This window comes from Protopterus annectens, chromosome 1.part0 (genome assembly GCF_019279795.1).
Source record: "Protopterus annectens isolate FY-2018-M chromosome 1.part0, PAN1.0, whole genome shotgun sequence".
Taxonomy (NCBI): Eukaryota; Metazoa; Chordata; order Ceratodontiformes; family Protopteridae; genus Protopterus; species Protopterus annectens.
This window is the reverse complement of record NC_056725.1, coordinates 1,943,427,161-1,943,447,537: the sequence shown is the minus strand read 5'-3', so window position 1 is coordinate 1,943,447,537 and position 20,377 is coordinate 1,943,427,161. Positions and strand designations below refer to the sequence as shown.

Here is a 20,377-nt window from a genome sequence, read left to right as displayed (position 1 = left end):
GGTCCCAAGAAAGCTGATCTTGGCAGTACTGCAGTGGTTTGAAATCCTAGAAACATTGGTAGAATTAGCGCAGGCCATGTACAAGAAACCAATAACTTGAGTACGGACAGTGTTTGGTCTCAGAGGGGTTCCCAGTGGGAGTGGGTGTGCACCAGGGTTCAGCTCTCAGCATACTGCTGTTCATATTGGTGATGGACTACATTAGCAAACAGGTTGGAGGGGACAGATCAACAAAGTTGCTGTATGCAGATGATTTGGCATTACAGGCAGACTCTGAGCAAGAACTTCAGCAAAGGATAGGGGAATGGAATGCAAAACTGAAGGCACATGGGATGAAACTAAGCACATATAAGACAGTGGTAATGGCAGCAAATTAGGGAAATCAGAGGAAGCTGAAAATTGAGGCAGAAGAGAAGATAGTGGAACAGGTAAATAGCCTCAAGTATCTGGGAAGGGTGGTTGAGGAGAAAGGAAGTCTGAATGAAGAGGTCAAAGAGAGGGGCTGCAGCCAATTGGCATGGAGTGTCAGGTGCAGTCTCTCTAGCTCGTGATAACAATAAACTTGTCTCATGCCTATTCCTTGCCTTTCTAAAGCCTTTGACACTGTCTCTCACCCACTCCTTCTAGATAAACGCACTAGCTTACATTTCTCTCCCCCTACTATCTCCTGGTTCTCCAGTTATCTCTCTACCCACCAGCAATCAGTTAAATGGCTCTCTGCACTATCCTCCCCTCTTGCTGTACAAATGGGAGTCCCCAAGGGTCCATACTTGGACCACTACTCTTTAATATTTTCACCAACTTGCTCTACTCCTCTTGTCCCCAGTCATCTCTTGTGCAATATGCTGATGACTCAACTGTTACAACCATTGCTGACAACCCAACTGACCTCCACTCAATTACCCAGGCATCCTTCCACACCATTGAGATTTGGCTTAGTGATAACAAATTAATACTTAATCCAAAAAAACTAAGCTCCTACTCTTCCTCCCTAAAAACATCACTGCACTCAAAAGTACATTTACCATCTTATCCTGCAACAACACTATCATCTTAGCTGAATCTAGTACTAAATTGCTAGGTATTACAATAGATGATCAGCTTAAGTTTGATCTCCATATTACTAACTTGGTAAAAAGAACTCATCAGAAACTTGGACACCTTTTCCGTAGCAAGAAATACTTAACTAACACTGCCCAAATAACTCTCTCCCAGGCTTTATTACTCCCAACACTCCTGTACAGCTGCCACATATTCACAAACCTAAATTCTACACGTATTTCCAAGCTTGAAACTACCTATAATAAGATCTCCAGATTTGCAGCTAACCAAACCTACAAGTCACACCACTGCTTAGCACTACAGCAATTAGACTGGCTAGAATTCCCTCAGCTGCTCCAACTATACAACTACAAATCATCCACTCTATCCTCTATCTACCCTCCTTCTGCCCCAGCCTCTCCACTATCATATCCAAATATTCCCCTGCTAGGATGCTAGGCAGCTCAAATCAAGAATTATTAGACATCTACAAACCCAAAACCAAAATAGGCTGCCTTCTCTATAACTATAACCCAGCTACATCCTGGAACCAACTCCCCTTGGAAATAAAATCCCTCCAGCATAGCAAATGTTTCAAATTAGCCACAAGGAAATACCTAAAAACAAAGTGGTCTTGCCACTGTAGCCAACCATCCTGAAACCACCATCCTTTCATCTATTTCACCACCTCACTCTTAATGTATCTCTAACACTATTGCCCTGCCTCTTCTACCTCTTCCCTTCCTCTGTCTCCAACCACTCTTAAATCTTATAGTCTCAAAACAACTACCTGTCTAGTCTGTCTCCTATATACTACCTCCCCTACATCTCTTACTAGCCATTCTTACTTTTCTTTCTTGTTTCCAGACTCCTATACAACTAGATCCTACCCACTTTAAATAAGCATCTGCCTAACTATTAACTCATTTTGCTCTAAGCAGCTTAAATAATATTGTAACTAGTCACATTTACTTCTGCTAATTATTTAAAACCTTGTTTGTAACAACTCACATACTTGTCTGCCAATTGTTAATACTCTGTATAACTGAATTGCCTGAGGAGCTTTTTTTCTCTCCAGGTCTCTGCTTGTAAGATCCTATAGCTGATTGTTACTACTATGTTACTAAAATTTAATAAATTGTTTTCTAGTCCTGAGGAGCTTTTCTCCCTGGGTCTCTGCTGCAAATGAGCCAAAAGCTCAGCCAGACTAACCCAGTTAACAAATGTAAAATAAATAAAATAATAAATAAATAATAGTCTTTGACAGAAGAATGCCAAAGAAACTGAAAAGTAAGGCATACAAGACAGTGGTGCAATTAGTACTCCTGTATGGTACAGAAACCTGGGCAGTAAAGGAAGAGCAGATGAAAAAGCTAGTGGTGATGGAAATGAAGTGCCTGAGAAGCATGGTAGGGTGCCCTCTGTTGGACAGAAGAAGAAAGGATATAAGATCAGATGCCAGAGTAGCTCAAATTACAGAAAAGATCAAAGAGAACAGATTACGGTGGATTGATTACATTTGCAAAAAAGTAGAAGACAGTCTGGTGAAGAAGATTTGGGACTGACAGGAAGAAAGTACGAGGAAATAAGGATGTCCAGCAAAGATGTGGATGGATTTTGTGAAAGAAGATCTGTGACAGTCAGGTATGACTGTCGAAGAAGGCAGGAGTGTGCCATTGAATTGAGAGATATAGTGACAGTTAACATGATTTCCTGACCTCATGAAGAAAATGGGGAAAAAAAGGGGGGCTGATAATGATGATGGTGATCAATGTCTTCAATCATGATTTTCTTTTTTTCTTTTTTGTTCATAATCTCATCCACAATGTCTCTATCATTAATTATTCTTGACAACCCTCTCCTTATACTATATATTTATAGATATTTTCCATCTGGTCTTGTAGCTAAATCTATATTTACTTGTGTTAATATTTTATGTAGCTCATTTAAAGAAATCTCTTTTTTTTCAACTACTTATTCTCTTTTTTAACTTTTTTTTACTTTCCATGTTTTTTCACTAACTTCTTTTTTTTTTAAACATTTTTTTACATATTGTACTACACAACTCATAATCTTTTCCTGAATTGTTTCCATTTCTCCTTTTACATTTTTATTTCTCTCATTACACTACCATCGTCCTTTGCTAATCTGCTTAAGTAAATTGATACTTCTCTTTTTCCTTGTAAAAATATCTTTGCTTAAATAACAGTTGTCTTATTTTTTATTTCTTTCATATAATTCTTTTTTTCTTTTTCAAAGCACTTTCTGTCATTGTGTTCTAAATGTTCCAATGCACCATTATATGTTCTTTTATATTTTACTCTACTTTTTCATATCATGCTACCACTGTAAAAACATGTTTTTTTTATATTTTCCTTAAGTATTATTCATCATTTAGACCGATTTCTGTAAAATGTTTTCATAGTAATATGATTTCCCATAAGTGTATTAGTGATCCCTTTCCTTCTTCATTCCATGTTTTCTCAATTATTGTAAGTCCATGAATTTTTGTCCCAAAGTTTTAACTTACCACATCTTATAACTTCTAACATTTTTCTTATATCATTTCCTTTCTTTTTACACTTACCTCTTAAATCATATTTATAGTAGTCTGCTAATATTCATATTTATCCCTACATAGTCTAAAATCTGATGAAATAAGCTTTCCCTTTCTTTTTGCAGTTAGTATAAGCAAATAATGTTACAATTCTATATATTTGCTCTTTTTATTTTAAATCTATAATGGTTAATCTTCACATTTTTGCTAAAGTTGCATCTAATATCTTTACTGTATTTCTACAGCATATTGCTTTTCTAGAACATCTGTCATTTCCCAAATTCCAGATTATCTCCCCAACAAAGTATCTCATTTTGTAATCTTTCTTCATTTGTTAAAAAATCTGTCTTCTAATATAATTACATCTACATCACATGTATTACACCACTCCAAAATCCTTATTCTTCTTACATTTTTTACAATCCATCCCAAAAATTTCCAGTTTTGTTACATTTATAACATTTCCATTTCATGTTGTTTTTGCATCATGTCCCATTTGCTCACAAATATAACATCTTTTATCACCATTGCTTTCAAATGTCTTTCTTTTTCACAAAAAAAGAAAAGGTTGCCCCAGTATTTAAGACACGCCTTTTCCCTTCCACATTTATCATGCTTGGTATATGTATAATTTTTTCTCTTTCTATTTTTAACACAATTTTACAATCCCATCCGCCAGTCTATAAACCCCTTTTTATCATAAACGTTTGCAATGGCCATTACTTCATTACATGAAGTTTTCAAATGTCCTTTGAAAGTCTCTGTTTTCACATCGGTTTGAAATCGTACATGAATTTTCTTTTTTGTTTCCCTATTACACATAAAGATTCCATGGGTCACAGTCTTTCTTTTTTCATATTCTTCAAGAAAATTTTCCATTGAAAAAAATAGTCTCAAATATAATGTTCTAGACAGGGAAAGATGGTAGAATGGGAAGATACCAAGAATTTATTTGGACTGCAGGTTAGAGATTGCTTTCCCTATCAAGGATTGATATGAGAGTATAGTCAAAGTGAAAGAAATAGGGACGTCCTAAATGAAATAACAGCACTGGTAGAGTTTTAGTAGATCTAAAACAGAAGCTGCCATTAAAAAAGGAACAATTAATACAGCATATAAAATATTGCATGCTAACTATAAGAATCAATCGGAGGAGGTTAGAAAAGATTGGGAAGAGAGATTGGATAAGAAATTCAAAAGAAACAATGGGAGGATATATGTATATCTCCCAAATATGCAAAAAAATTTTGAAAATTTAGGATTTTTCCTTAGAAATGTTTACATAGATATTTTTATGCCCCAAGTAGACTCCAGAGAATTTTTCCTCAGGTAGACAGCAAATGTTGGAGGTGTGATGGGGGAGGAAGAGGTAATTGGGGACATTTTTTCTGGGGGTACAATGAGTTGGCAGACTTTAAAGAGTCCCTGAAAAATGCACTGTCAGATATGCCTGGGTGGGCAGATTGGTGTGACGAGGGAGATGATTTTTCTGAGCTATGATACAGAATCGGAATTGCCTTGACATGATAAGGTTTTGGTGTGTCTAATTAGGGTAGGAGCAAACTACATAGGAAAAATGAGAATTGTGGGAACAATAGATACAGAGGAGGACTGAGGTTTAAAAGAAGATAGAACTTAAATGAGCTATGTAATGTCTGACTGAAAATGATTGGGTAGATTATAAGTTATGCATAATGTTTGCAACTGGGAGTGTGACAGTATGGGTTCTGATGTAAAATGCTTGCAACTAGGATTGTGTCGGTGTGGTTTGTTTTCATTTATATAAATGTATGATTGCCTGTGTCATATGTGATGGTTTAATAAAGATGTTTCTTGTTAAAAAAAAGGGCAGGAATTGAATAAACTATGTAATGTCACTTCAGTTATATGATCTCTCTCTTGTCTTTCAGCTTTTCTCAGTTAAGGGTTGCCATGGCGGATCATTGGTCCGCTTATGATTGGCAGTGGATTTTTATGGTGTCGAGTTGCCAGCCCGCCACCCAACCTTCAAAGAAGGCACACCCACTCATGCACACACCTACCCACATGTCTTTAAAGTTCACTTGGCCATGGGGAAGACATGCAAACTCCACACAGAAGACACTCCAGCCAAGAATCAAACCGGAGAGCCTCTTGCTGTGAGGCGACAATGCTAACTGCTGCACCACCGCGGCCATTTACTTGATTTATATGATCTATAGCAATATATGTGAAGTACAGTGTTTGTAAATGTGAACTTGTTAATACAGTTTGATTACTTTTATATAAATGTAAAATTGCCTATATCACAAGTGATAATTAAAAAACACCATGGGATAAGCAAAAATATAAATGTCTCTTTATTAATAAGAATAAATGCCCTTATCTCATGTACTTTTACACCCAAGGGAGCTATTTCATTGTCCCACACTTCATACCTATCCATTTCTTTGTCTTCTGTACTTTGAATCCTTACCAATTACTTCCGTTTCTGCTTCTCTTCTTTTGCCTTCTTTTATTTTGTCTGCATATGTTTTCTTTTCCATCTCACTACTACTCTTCAGGATACTCTGCATCCTCCTTTTGTATTTTTACCATAATATCCCTCCCCGGGATATGTCTCCTTCATTTTCTGGCTCACTCTGCATTACCATTTCTTTAAGTAAATCATCCCACAACCCTCCAACTGGGGGGTTGTAATTTTACAGTCATCATTTGCTGACTCTTCTCCATCAAACAGATTTCTTTGAAACATTTCCTCAGAATCCTGCACACATTGTCTAGTCTCAATATTGGCTTTCTCCTCCATTTCTATCACCACTCCATTGTCTCCTTCCCTCTCCATCTGCCTCACTGTTCCTCCAGGCTGCCTCTTCACTTGAAATGGAAATAGGAAGTACTCAAGCTAAATGGGTCCCATTTGCAGCATTGATGAGTAGGAGAAGTTCCTCTATATTCTGGTCAAATTTCCTGTAATAGTATAAATACCAGCCCAGATCTCTCCTTAAAAGAGGCTTTTAGCCTAATGAGACTAACCTGGTAAAAAAGGATACATTAAAATAAAAAAAATTAAAATATGTTTAATTACTGATGCTGTGAGCATTTGTTCTATATGCATGTCAAAATCAGTAACATCTAAAGCTGTGAAAGTGCTTCTGCAAAGGGAGCATGGCTTCCGAGGTTCCCTCACTGCTTACATTTCCACATTGTAAAAGTGTGAAAGAATTTCCCTTCCTGCCAAAACATATCACAATCCTACAAGCACAAACATACATACACACACAGTTTACTTGATAAATGCTGAAAATATTATATTTCAATAAAAGTTTCATTTTTGTCAAATTTTACTAAACTTTTTCACTATCTAATTTAGTTTTTTCATGTACAGCAGATGATGGAGACACCTCCATTATTCCAAACAGGCCTACATGAAAAACTTACTGGCCAGTCTTCCATTTCCTAGTTCCTAGGCATTTTTCTTTTCCTAACAGCTGCAGGACCATCAAGTTTGTACATACTAAGTAAGGGAATGTAGATGGAGAAGACTGCTGTATGGAGAAGACTTCACGATGGATTCTTCTAGTGAAGTCATTAGTTTTCTAGATATCAACATAAGCATAGATAGACATGGTAAGGTTCTAACTTCTTTATACAGGAAACCATGTTGGAAAAACACCTTGCTTCAGTTTAGCAGCATGCATCCCTGCCATATATTCACCAACATAGTCAGGAGTCAGTTTATGAGACTCATCAGGTTATGTAAAGTGAGCCACGAATTAGAGAAACAGGCTGATATAATGGAATGCCTCTTCGCTGAGAGAGGCTATGATAGAGACATGGTGAAAGATATTAGGAATTTGATATTAAATAAACATAAAAATAGAAATAATAATAACACTAACATAGATAAAAAAGGATACATTGGCTCTAAGAGTCTTACATTAGCTACTAAGGAGATGTATGATAAGAGATTAACTTTCACTACTAGATTCACTAACGACAATAAAGAAATAAGGATTATAAGAAAAAATTGGCATATTCTAACAATAGATTCATCTATTGCGGATATTGTAGGTACAACACCTCGTTTTACTTATAGAAATAGTAAAAACTTGAAGCGGCTTTGTATTGAACATGAACAGAATTCAGAAAAACAATGTTCAGATAAGATGAGAATGGGCACATATCCTTGTAAGAAGTGTAATATGTGCGGTCTGATTACTGATACACAAGTATTTATGCATCCGGATATTGATTATGTTTTTGAACCCAGATTTTTTGCTTCTTGAAATAGCACCAATCTCATATACTTAGCTACATGCGTACAATGTGAAGCGTTCTATGTTGGTTTAACAAAGAGAAGGCTTAAGGATAGGATGTACATCATTCTTATGAAATCAAAAAGTCTAACCAACAGAATGCTTTATGTAGACATGTTATGTTAAATGAGGGACATGATTTCAGATTTAGAGTGTTACAACTAGTAACCCCTAGAAGAAGAGGGGGTAGTAACATGAGTTATTTGGAGACTTTAGAGCTACAATGGATTTTTAAACTGAGAGCACATTTATCATCTGGCCTTAATCAGTCTATAAATATAAAGCCCATACTTGAAGCACGTAGTAATAAATGAAAGTTTTTATAGTTTACATAAATATATTTATTTGCAACCATAATAGCATCAGTATTTGTTTTACTAACAAGTACAACGTAGGGTTTCATTGAATATGGGCATTTTGTTACATATTTATTCATTTATTTATTCATTTTTACATATATTTTTATATATTTCATATGTTTATTGTCATATTTGTATTTATAGTATAATAGATATTATTTCATGATAAATTATTTAATAATGAAAATTTTGTATATGAATTAATATAGTATATAAGGTATTTTTATTCTTTTCATATATTTTTCTTCATGTTATACATATACAGATGCATATATTTATCACTTTTTATTTTTTCCTTCTATGTATATGTATTATATCTTATATTTTTGGGAAATATGTGTTAGAAGTGATGAGTATTTGGTGGCTTTAAAACATTGTTATTTCATTATTTATTTTATTTTATTTAATCCCACTATTCTGTTGAACGTGCAGTTACCTGGAGTGATAGGATTTTTAGGTATGTTTTATACTCATTGTGTTTTCTGCTTGCAGAGCTTACAGAGATACTAGGCTAGTATACTTCCATTGCATTGCACTGATTATTTAATTGTATAATTGCTAAATTGATAGATTGATTAATTGATCATTCTTTTTGTATAAAAGTGGTTTTAAAAATTCTAGATGTTAAGATCTGAAGAAGCGTACTGGTTGGTACGCGAAAGCGCTCATCTGTTTTTTATTTTTATTTCACATTTGTTCTAATAAATTAGTTGGACTTTTATACAGCAGTATTTTTTTCGTGGTGGTTTCACTCTTGTATGATTTTCAGATTTGTTCAGTTTTTTTGACGAGTGAACCTTTGGATCTACAGCAGCATCTAATTTCATCAGCATTTTTCTTTTCCTAACAGCTGCAGGACCATCAAGTTTGTACATACTAAGTAAGGGAATGTGGATGGAAAAGACTCCTGTATGGGAATGTGTTAGAAAATTTTGTTTTTTAGGTTGGCTGATAAGTCAGCCAGTTGTGACTGAATATTTGATTTGTCCAGGGAGCTAGAAGCTGGTATTATAAGGAAGCCTGTATAAACTTTCCACACATTTATTCATGTCCTCTTAGTGTGAGTCATGGTAGGAAAAGGCCTGTTTTTTGGATAAGTTGACTTTTTCAGTTAACAAATAAGTTAATTAAGTTTATTTTTTATTTTATTTATTTGTTTATCCTTTGTTGACCAGGTTAGTCCCACTAGGCTATTAGCCAAAGGCAGTATTTATGCTAGAGGAAATTTGGCCAGGGCATCGAGGAACTTCCACTCCTCTTTTTGATAAGTGCAGTAAGATCCTTTACATCTATGAGAGCTACCACAAACTCAAGTACAAGTCCTCAATTTAGCATCTAATCCAAAGTAAGTTACTTGTTGTTTGACTGACTGGCTTTCTAGCTTTTTTCCATCATTTGCATACTTCAGAATCCCAGGTACTCCTGACCAGCATAGAGAAAAAAAATCATATGTTCCTGTAGGTTTCTCCCTCAACATCTGCTATCTATCCCAGGCCCAGTATACTGACAATGTATTTCAGGTTACTTGCTTTTAGCTATAATTACAAGCAGTAAGTGTGTGAGGGTGAGATACAACAGACTCTGACATCATTAGAACATAGTTATATCATTACTGTATACTATGATGCAGATCTATCAAGTTAGATGAGAGTTTTGGAGATGAGAATTACTATTTCTCTATTATTCTCTTTTTTTTTGCAGTGCCACCTGTGTTGTAACATAAACTAATATTTGTTTTTCTATTATTTTACTCTGATTCCTAGTTGACCAACAGATGGTCAAATAACCCATTTATTCCCCCCGAGATAAGTGCCTTATGGTTCTCCATGAGGGGCAGCAGAGTTTTGTATTTTGAGTACAGAATATCTAGATCCTAATCAGAGTTGTATCCCCCTCTTCAGTCTAGTTATTTATTTGTTTGTCTATTTGTTTATTCATTTATTTATTTATTTAAATGTGTTTACCAGTGACGACACTGATCAAACAATGACCAATTAAAAGCACAACATCTTCCTTCCATAATGAATTAAGCTAATCCAAAAAGAACCTTATTCTTAGATCTTACCGTAAATAGGGACATGGCAGACATTCTTTCTCTTCTAGTTCACCAATTACACCATGCTCAACATTGTGGTTCACCATTTACATCATGCCCAACATTGTGGTTCACCATTTATGCCATTCCCAACATTGTGGTTCATCATTTATGCCATGCAAACAGTATGGTTCACCATTTACACCATGTTCACCATTGTGATTCATCATTTACACCATTCCCAACATGGTGGTTCACCATTTACACCACTCCCACCATTTATAGCTCTTAAGCCCTTAAGTCAATTACATAAAGGTTAGGTCTACCTCAATATACATCACACATATTGGAACATCACATATAAAGCCATGCTTGAAGCACCTGTAGTACATGGCCATTCCTATCTAATACCCCCAGAAAAACAATAGCTTCTGCTTAACTATTTTAAAGTATTTTCCAACCAGACCCTGTTTTCACAAACATATATTCCAATCCAATGAAAACCGTAAACCAATGCTACACAAATAGCTAAATTCACCACGAATATGTCTACCAGATCCTATATCATTGTGCAGCTATCAAATGACAATTCTTCTACTATCTCAATTATATTCATTTAAAAACACAAACGTCTACATATCCCAATAAAGGCCATCTACCAGAAGACTAATTAATTCCTTTCACACCTTCAAACAGCATTTGAAATTCTTTCTGTCTAATTCATGGATTTCCTGTGTAAGCATCTCACTTTTAGACATTCTTTCTCCCTACTTATTCTTTTATTCCTTTTCTTGACTTAAACAAGCCACTCTGATATATCAGTAAACCTAGTAATACATGGTTCTTCTAATGTTAATTGTGTATATTACTGGCAACCCTGATTTCCTCCTTGTACATAGTCCAGTATTAGTTTGCAGATCGCACTGTAACTATTACATTAGCTACCTAATTATTCTCTCCATATATTATCTCTGTGTAGTTTACTCTACTTATTTCAGCATATTTTTCTTGTATCTATCTATATATGTAATTTTTTGTATTATTATTATTATTATTATTATTATTTGTAACTGTAGCTTATCTCTACAGTCCTCAACTAAAAATGGGTCTTTTAACAACTCTGTCAGACACTCTCAGTAAACAAATACAAATAAATACAATTTATTGACATTGCTTCTCTCTCACTTTATAGATGATATCAGTAGTTTGTTTTGTAGTAATCAGGTAATCAGCATACAATAAGCATAAACCTAAGAAGAACAGATTAATATTTTGGGGTACCCTGTTGATTTGTGTAAATATAAACATAAATTATTTCATGAGGAATATAAGCTGATTTGAATTTTTGTAAGATGGTAGGACATATCAGTGCTATTAGAAGATGTGTAAAATTGTGTTATCCTGTGCATTTAGAGGTTCTAATCATTACTTTATGCTAAATATCTTGCAGTTCTTTATTACGGATTTGTACAGTTGATTCAGGTAATCCTTAAGTGGTATTTAGTGTTAAATCCCACACAATGAATACTGATCTAATTTCCTGACTGGTGTTTATAGATTCCTCACGAGCAGAAAAAAAGGAGAGCAAATGTCCAACTCCTGGATGTGATGGAACGGGTCATGTGACAGGACTTTATCCTCATCATCGTAGTTTGTCAGGCTGTCCTCATAAAGACAGGGTACCTCCTGAAAGTAAGTAGAACGAATTTGACATTAATGCCATATCTCATTTACTTACTGTTAATGGTTAATTTCTCAGCAAACATACGCTGGAGTAATTTCAGATTTTCTTAAATATTTTGTTTAATAATGTGAATGTTTCTCCGTGCTCACTCTGAGCATTATAGGTGGTTTGCGTGTTAATGTTTCAAATTGATTATACCTACCCGATGACCTACACCTCTGCAAAGCAAACTGTGAATATAGTCAGTTCAGATTTAATAAAATGAGAATGCAGAAAACATGTATTTTCAATCTGTGTAATCTGATAATTTTGATAACCTTCTTTTACTCCTCCCTTTAACTGTTTTCCAGATCTGAGTGGAAAAATTGCATCTGTCTATATATCTATCTATCTATGTATCCATCCATCTTTTTATTTTACTTCATTAATATTTTTTACCTGGAAGTCACCTGGATGACCTGTTGTAAAACAAAATATGCTTTCAAAAAAAGCTCGTGTAAAAACATTGCAGTGCATGTTTAAGCATGCTATAAGAGTGATGTTATCAATTCAGACTTAAATAATATAGCCCAAGTGTTCTAAAGATAAATACAAAACATGATTACAGTAAGCAACACATTTTGGAGTATTTAGTCACATACATATAGACCAACAGGTCAAAAGACAGAACACTGTATGTTTGTCAGAAAGACATGTTGTACATATTTCTATAATGGATGAATGCTCCATTTTCACCAGTAGGGAAAGGACCCAAGTGTTGTCTCCACAAATTCAAGAACACACATCGGTGTGGTTAATCCAAAAAATCTGCAAAAGTTTCCTTTTTGATATCATTTCACTTCATCCTTAATTATTTTGCACATTTAACTGAAGTTCAGAATCATTGGGAAGCCTGTTCTTATATGAAGTATATATTTACAAGGGCTCCTATAATTTCAAAGATCACACTGAAAATGACCAGCGGGGTACATGGATAACACCATTATCTGCTGATTCATTGTGCTAACTTAATAAGCAGGTCAGCAAATGGCATGCTGTAATGCGAGAGCATGGACGAGATGCATTATATGTAAACCTGAGTAGATGATATGACCAACGTGATAAGGATAAAATGTTCTCGTCAGCTTTAGGAGGCAGATAATATTCTTGCCAGAAAAGTAACATATTCTCCTGTAAAAAGTTGCATAGAGTCTGGGTATCCAAGATTTCTAGCATGATATTCTATCAGATTAATTTTATTAACTGATTTTGTAAGACAACAGCATCCCTGTAAATAAAACCATGTACCTACAGTTACAATTACAGCATTGATCTGCTGAGGACACCTGCTTTGTTGAGACACATACAAATGAAGTTTTATTGAAAATGATAAGGTCACAGATATTTGCATAGTATACATGCTAAATACATAAAAGAACTATCATATTTAGTAACTCTAGCTCAAATAATATGATGCTTATTTATACAGTAAACACATTTATCCTAAGTGCAGCTATTAAGAAAGCTTGTGTTTAGACAGTCACATGAAAGATAATTTTAGTAATGTTGTGCTTTATTCAGATAAAAAACAATTTCAACAGGAATGGTTAGAATGCAACCTGTCATTAAATTGTTTCATTTGCCTTACTTTCATTAGTAACATTTTGAACAATCACATTATCATGATTGCTCCACATCTAAAGTGCTGTTTGTCTTTATCCATTAGTTCAGGAATTAAGGGAGAACATGTAATGTCATATCATCTTCACAAAGACAGTGTTACCCAACGACACAGGCTGGGATTCATAAAACACTTTGCATGGGGTATATCTGCAGGTGGCCAGATTAAATTCCCCAAGGGTGAAGTGCCAAAATTATGAGTTTCTGAGGAAAAGAATGACAATGACAATTTTCCATATGTCGATGTAGTATGTGCCACCTATGATTCTTTTGTTTAGAGAGATGTTCCTTCTCATATGTGTATGAATGTGGAGTTAGTATACATAACTTTGGGGGTTGTGGGGACTTGGACCCCTACATGGAGGGTTCAGAGAGTTTGCACCCCCCTGCAAAAATGTTTACAGTTTAAATGTTCATCCTTTTGGTTTTGCAGGTATTTATGTTCAGCAGTATGGTTTCTCTTTATCTTCTCAAGTGTGCTAACATTAACCCTAGACCTAACACTGCCCCTGACTCTAATCTTATATATATATATATATATATATATATATATATATATATATATATATATATATATATATATATACCCATATATATGTTATCCCCTTTCGTAAAGGAGGACCATCAACAGATCCTGAAAGCTACAGACCTATTAGTCTGACTAATCTTATTAGCAAAGCCATGGAAAGCATTATCATGGAAGTAATCAAAGGGGGTCATAGCACACCTCCAGACACTGTCTCCATCCCAGTTTGGCTTTGTCAAAGGAAGGTCATGCTTACTGAATCTGGTGGACTTCTTTGAAAAGGTCACTAAGGCAATGGATGAGAGGAAAACGGTGCATACTGCCCACCTAGACCTAGCTAAAGCATTTGATACAATAGCCCATTCAGGCATTGTCAACAAACAGGCACAACTTTCTTTTAATGATAAAGAATAAACAGTTGACATTTGCTTATAACTGGAATTGAAAGATTACAGTAATCTATTACTATAAAGACATAGCCGTCCAGCATTCCATGCATTCAAAACCTAATATCAGAAACAAAAAACACATCTACAATAATAGTATTATTATAAATCAGAGCCAGAAAGGAGGGTGACAACACAAATTCAGTATAATTAATAATAAATATCCACTGTCTTGAAGGGATCATGTAAAGAGGGATGGTAGAATCCAGTGGTGGAGTGATGGTGGCGGTGGTGTTATACTGACCTATGACTTCTGACGACTCTAGCAGAAGGGAATTATAACATGGAAATTCATTGTTTCACCTCTTCCAGAGAGAAAGAAAGTCAACATTTTATTTTTTAAGCTGCTTATGCCTTTAAATTTTTAATTATAAGAGCTGACATTCATAGCACAGCTAAGTTTTCTTGAGATGAATATTGTCAGTGAAGCAGGAGGTACTGCATGGATTACATAGAATGGTTTATACTGTGTCCTGCACCTTTGATGTTTTTAAGTTTTGCATTACCTTAGAGTAAGAAAAAGCTGCAAGTAAGCAACAACATACTGGTGGGCAGAGTGGGGGATGGTAAGGTAGTTAGAGATGGAATTTATGGAAAACTAGTGGCTTGCGCTGATAACTGGAAGCTATGGTGTTACATCTAGGGCAGATCAGTCCAGCCATAATATATGAGCTGAGTGGGATTAAAGATTGTCCAGGGAAAGGAATCTGAAGTACTTCTCAGTGCACCAATGAACCAGCAGGACTAACATGAAAAAAAACTGTAGCCAAGGCTAACTAAATGTTGCAGTTTATTATTATGAAGTTCATTTCCTGAGTACAGATCTGAATAGTTCAGATGTGCAGGGGCTGTTGAGACTACAGTTGGCTTACAATGGTCAGTAATGCTGGTTGTCTACATACCTTTCAACTTCTTTGCTGAAGGATTCTCGACAAGGCCAAAGATAACGAGAGGGGTCAGAGGCCTAAAATCAGGGACAATTTTTAAATTTTATCCTAATTCATTTAAAAACCTAATAGAAGAATGGGTTTGACATCAGCATCTATTTTCTTAACAATAAGATGTAAACCCTAAAGTCTATAGTTGTTTACTGGAAAAATAAAAACTTTTACAAGGGACAGGGTGAAAATGTTCGGCAAAATAAGGGACATTCTAAAAAAAGTCTAGATAGTTGATAGGTAAGTAGTGAGATTATTATAAATTGACTATATGTTATTAATTTCATGTCATAAGTTATTTATGTTTAGTCTATAAAATGAGTTATTCCTTTTGTTACCAGTATACAACACTTAAATAAACTTTATTTTGAAATTGAACAGCATACAAATATGGATGAGTGGAAGCTTTGGCTACTTTCTTCTTTTTTTTGAAATTTTCTTTTTATGCATTTTCGCCTGTTTAACTTTGTTAATCATGATGATGAGATGATGATGATGATGATGATGATGATGACTTTGTTAATGTTAGTATGGCTTTAGATACTAGATTTGGTGTTCTAGCTATTTTTGGCATGGGTTCAGTTTCCAGTGTGGCATGATCTATGTATAGAATTTGTGTCCAAGGGCTTGTGTCCTGGTTCAGGTTTTGCAGCAGATCACTTCAGTCATCTCGGAGCGTCAGTTAATAATACAGCTTCCAGAACACTTTGGTGGGCATGCTGTTGTCAGCCGTCTTGTATTGCAAGCTGATATTATTCTTCTGTTTTGGAGAGAAGTATAAGTTTGTGCATGAAATTATAAGATCCTGCACTTTTAGAGTGAACTTGTATTTATTTATTTATTTTTTAATGTAAAGTTGTGTTTCTTTTTACATTTCAAGTTTCTGACTCAGATTTTTATTTGGAAAAATCATTCTTTCTTACATGACTATTACTTTATTTATTTACTTACTTATTTCAGTTTTTTATATTTATTTATATTTATTGTAATTTTTTTATAGGTTGATCAATTCATTGCCACTGCAGGGCAAATTTTCTTCAGGTTTCCCTTTTATGTGTCCAGCATACATTTTTGTGGCTTTTGTGGAAGAGTACTTAATCAATGTCCATATTTTATATTTGCTAAAGATTTTTCATGTGAGTAGCTTTCTGGTGACAGTTTTGCTATGTTTTGTATGATTGTTCCTGTCCACTAATTAGGTGGAAGGTTTTTTTTTTTCTTTTTTTATGAAAAGGGAGTTGTTATGGTCAAGGTTTATATGCCTGCTATACATTATTTAACCTATTAATGTTATTATTTGTAGCATTATTGGTATGGGTTTGTTTGTTAAGGTTTTGTTCAATTCCTTTGTGTATTTTGGTAGGCTTTAGGCTTGATTTTAGAGTGTAGCTGATATTAATGTTTGTAGTCATTACTACAGTGGAAATTCTAATTACTTTCAACCTCTGAGCATTTAAAGGCATAGCACTGACCTTTAAAAGTCAAAGCACAGGGTCCAAAAGAGGCTCCCATTCTTATTTTCACAATATAGTCTTTCTATACTAGAACCTATATAGTTGTAGTAACCTTTGTATAGGTTTAGTTTATGTATTTAATAAAGTATGAACCCATAAATATTTTCATAGACTGATAGATGCATAAGTGTATACTTGGTTAACAATCACTAACGACCACTGTAGCTTTTATAAGCCTAGCCATGCAACTCAAATTATCCCACAAGTTATATATTCTAAACATTTATATAAGAAGTGGTTGTTAGTCATGACATGATTTACTGACTGCCTCTGTTCATCAGAGATGTGGGCACCAGACCAGGGGTGACTTTTCTTTTTCCCATTAAGTGGTCCCCAAGTTACTTTTAAATAGGGTTGGGGAGAGACTTTGTTTCACCTGTATGGGGAGCCTATGCCAGGGAATGGAAATTCTCTGAAAACGTATTTGTCTTTCCAGCATACACTATTTATGTAGCAAGCAAAAGTTAGATCTTCAGATCTAGTAGTTCTGATGCTGTTTGTTTTGCAGACGTGCAAAAGTTTCATCAGAGCAGGGTCCAGGGATGCCTTGTATGCCAGGCATAGATCACCTTTCGGTAGTCTGTTGGAGACAGAACATACAGATAAAGATGTGAGGTGATCCACATATGACATTGTGTTTATGATCTGTATTCTTTTTGTAAGGAACCTTTGTGGATGTTCCAGTTGCTGCATGCATCTGGTCGTGTCCATACCAATGGCGGCATTATACTCAATGATGGGTCTAATGAGGGCTGAGTACAGTGATACAATGACTTCTCTGGACCTAGATGCCATTACTTATAAGTTGAGCAAAACTGAATGATTTCCTTACTACCTTGGACATATATATGTGTTCCCAGATCTCTTACTAGTGGGTCTACTCTTAAGGGTTTTTTTATCAATGATGTAGTTTCATGGGGTGGACAACTTCCCAAAAGATGCTATAATACTTTTCTTGGTAATGAGTTTTAAGCCATGGCTTTGGCACCACTCATCCATCTGTGTTATATCCTCTTGTAAGATATTTGCATTTTGGGAGGGATTCTATGACTTCTCTTCATTTTAGACTATTCAGGAGGCATCCCAGGATATTATCAAGGCCCACTGAGGCCATGGTCTTGGATTTAGCGACAGCAACCAGGACATGGTCTGTATTTATAGTTGGAGGGGTTAGGTTTGAAGGTATTTCTTGGGGGGGTGAGAGGGAGATAAAGTTGGATATGAATTTGTCAGCCAGCAGATTCACTATATCATCTGGCTTAGTGAATGTGGTACCATTAACCACCAGTTCAGCACACTAATGTGTGCTACCTTTGAGGTTTCTGACAAAACTAGGCCTTGTGCGTTTTGCCTGAGAGGCTAGCCTCACCTCAAAATTGGATTTATTAGACTTAATTAAACCTCGTAGCCACCTGTTTAATTTGACAAGAGAGTTCTTATTTTTGGGAATTTACACTTCCTGGTTTTATCCCTGATTTTTTTCCTTTTGTTATAGAACCTGTTTAATGTGGGATGCAACCAGGGTGGTTTGATCTTGGAGTTTGTTTTTGGAGGTCTGACTTAACGAGGTACATCATAAATCTAGGAAGAGAAAGGCTAATTCTGAGGGTGAAAGTCCTAACACTGTGCTTAAATCATAGCAGCTGAGAGTGTGGACTGATCAGAACCAGTCAGTTGATCATGCCAACAAAGTTAAGGTAAATTTGTAGTCATGTATACACAATCAGTTAAACTGAAACATCCTTAATCAGTTTACATACGATATGTTGCGGTGCCACTAAATGAGTTGCTGATATGACTTGTCTGTACCTGATACACATCTTGCAGTGAATGCCTAGGAGCTGCATGCTGAATAGTGATGCATGTTTAGTTGCAGGTTGAATGATTTAAACTATTTTCCGAAAGCTCTAAGCCTTCCATCCATTTAATGCTGTCAGGTTGCATCTGACTCCTAAAACAATCCTATAAACAGTCAACAACATTCACAGAATTTTCTATGCAGGTAGGGAATGGAAGTAGATCACCGAACCTTTGTTCCACATCACAAGCACACCTACTGACATATTAGATCAGCAGTCCACTTACTAACTGTCTTTATGATGTGGGAATAAACCGGTGTAAAAGACATTTGGAATCCCTATTTACAGAATGTACTAGAAGGATAGGAAGTCACCATCGGAAAGTAATGATGTTGCATGCATAGATGTCATAGACTAGCCATCATCCTAAAAGCAAGAAGTATCCTTAAACAGCTTCGCTTTTAATTTATTTTTGATCAGTTTCAGTGTCTGTTGTTATCTCACTTCTATTTGGATCTTATTCCAATTGCAGAGTCTAGATTAGAAAAAAAAGTTATTTCTCCTGTGTAGGTTTTGAAATTGGGTCCAATGAGGGTTCAGGTCTATTACTGGGTCTCTCTCACTATCTACTTTGATTGTTTGATTTGTAATTTTGCTTTCAGGGGGGCAGTGTCCTGTTTTTTATTATGTATAAATTTGTGAGGTAAGGAGAAATGCTGTTGTTCCATTAACAGGTGGCCAGTTAAAGCAATCTAGAGTTTGGTAGTAATGAGTTTGGGGTTCTGCAGTTATTGCAAATCTACAGATTTTGTTAAAAGTTGTTTGCATTTTATACATGTTTGAGCATGGTTGTTAAGCTATGAGAGGGAGCTCATATTCAATTTTTGGAGTAAGCATTATTCTGGGTAAAGAAACATGGGCTGATGTGGTAAGGAGGTTAAGATCCTATAGCATAGTTTTGGTTGGTGTAGAGTTTTGTTAATAATACTATCAGTGTGTTTTAACAGTGACATAGTCGGGGTCCAAGGTTATCCCTGTGTATTTTTGCTCTATCACGAGTGGTTGCCATTGTAAAATGTGAGGCTTTTGGTAGTTTCTCTCTTGGGTGCCAGAAATCATGTTGTCTGACTTTTAAGGACTGATTAGAAGCATGTTTTAATTAGTCTGGGAATGTAGTTTAAGTTGAAGAGTGCTAATGTCTTTACTTGACTCAAGCAGTAAGATATAATTGGCATATGAGACAGGTCAGAGTATATATCATTAATGAAAAGAGAAAACAATGGGGGGGGGTCCTAGCAGAGATCCTTGGAGAACTCCTGTTAAAATGGTACTTTCGGTAGATAGGAAAGTTCCTGATTGGACCTTCTGTTTTGGAAATAGCTTTCAAACTATCTTATAGTATTTAACCAAAATTAAATGTACTAAGCTTATAGAGCAATAGTTATAATTACTGTTTCAAATGCTCTTGTCATAGCAATGCAATAAAACACCTTTTAATCTGGAATCATTTGTGCTGTTAAA

At 35.3% G+C, this 20,377-nt stretch overlaps 1 protein-coding gene across 12 annotated transcripts in view; it reads left to right on the top strand.

Annotated features, from left to right (window-relative positions):
- MYT1L (myelin transcription factor 1 like) overlaps positions 1 to 20,377 on the top strand; it is a 2,965,652-nt gene that overhangs the window by 2,465,549 nt on the left and 479,726 nt on the right. For all 12 annotated transcript variants that reach the window (XM_044070352.1, XM_044070344.1, XM_044070334.1 and 9 more), the window contains one exon: positions 11,848 to 11,982. In XM_044070352.1, the coding sequence (XP_043926287.1) occupies positions 11,848 to 11,982 (135 nt within the window). The remainder of the gene's footprint in view (positions 1 to 11,847; positions 11,983 to 20,377) is intronic.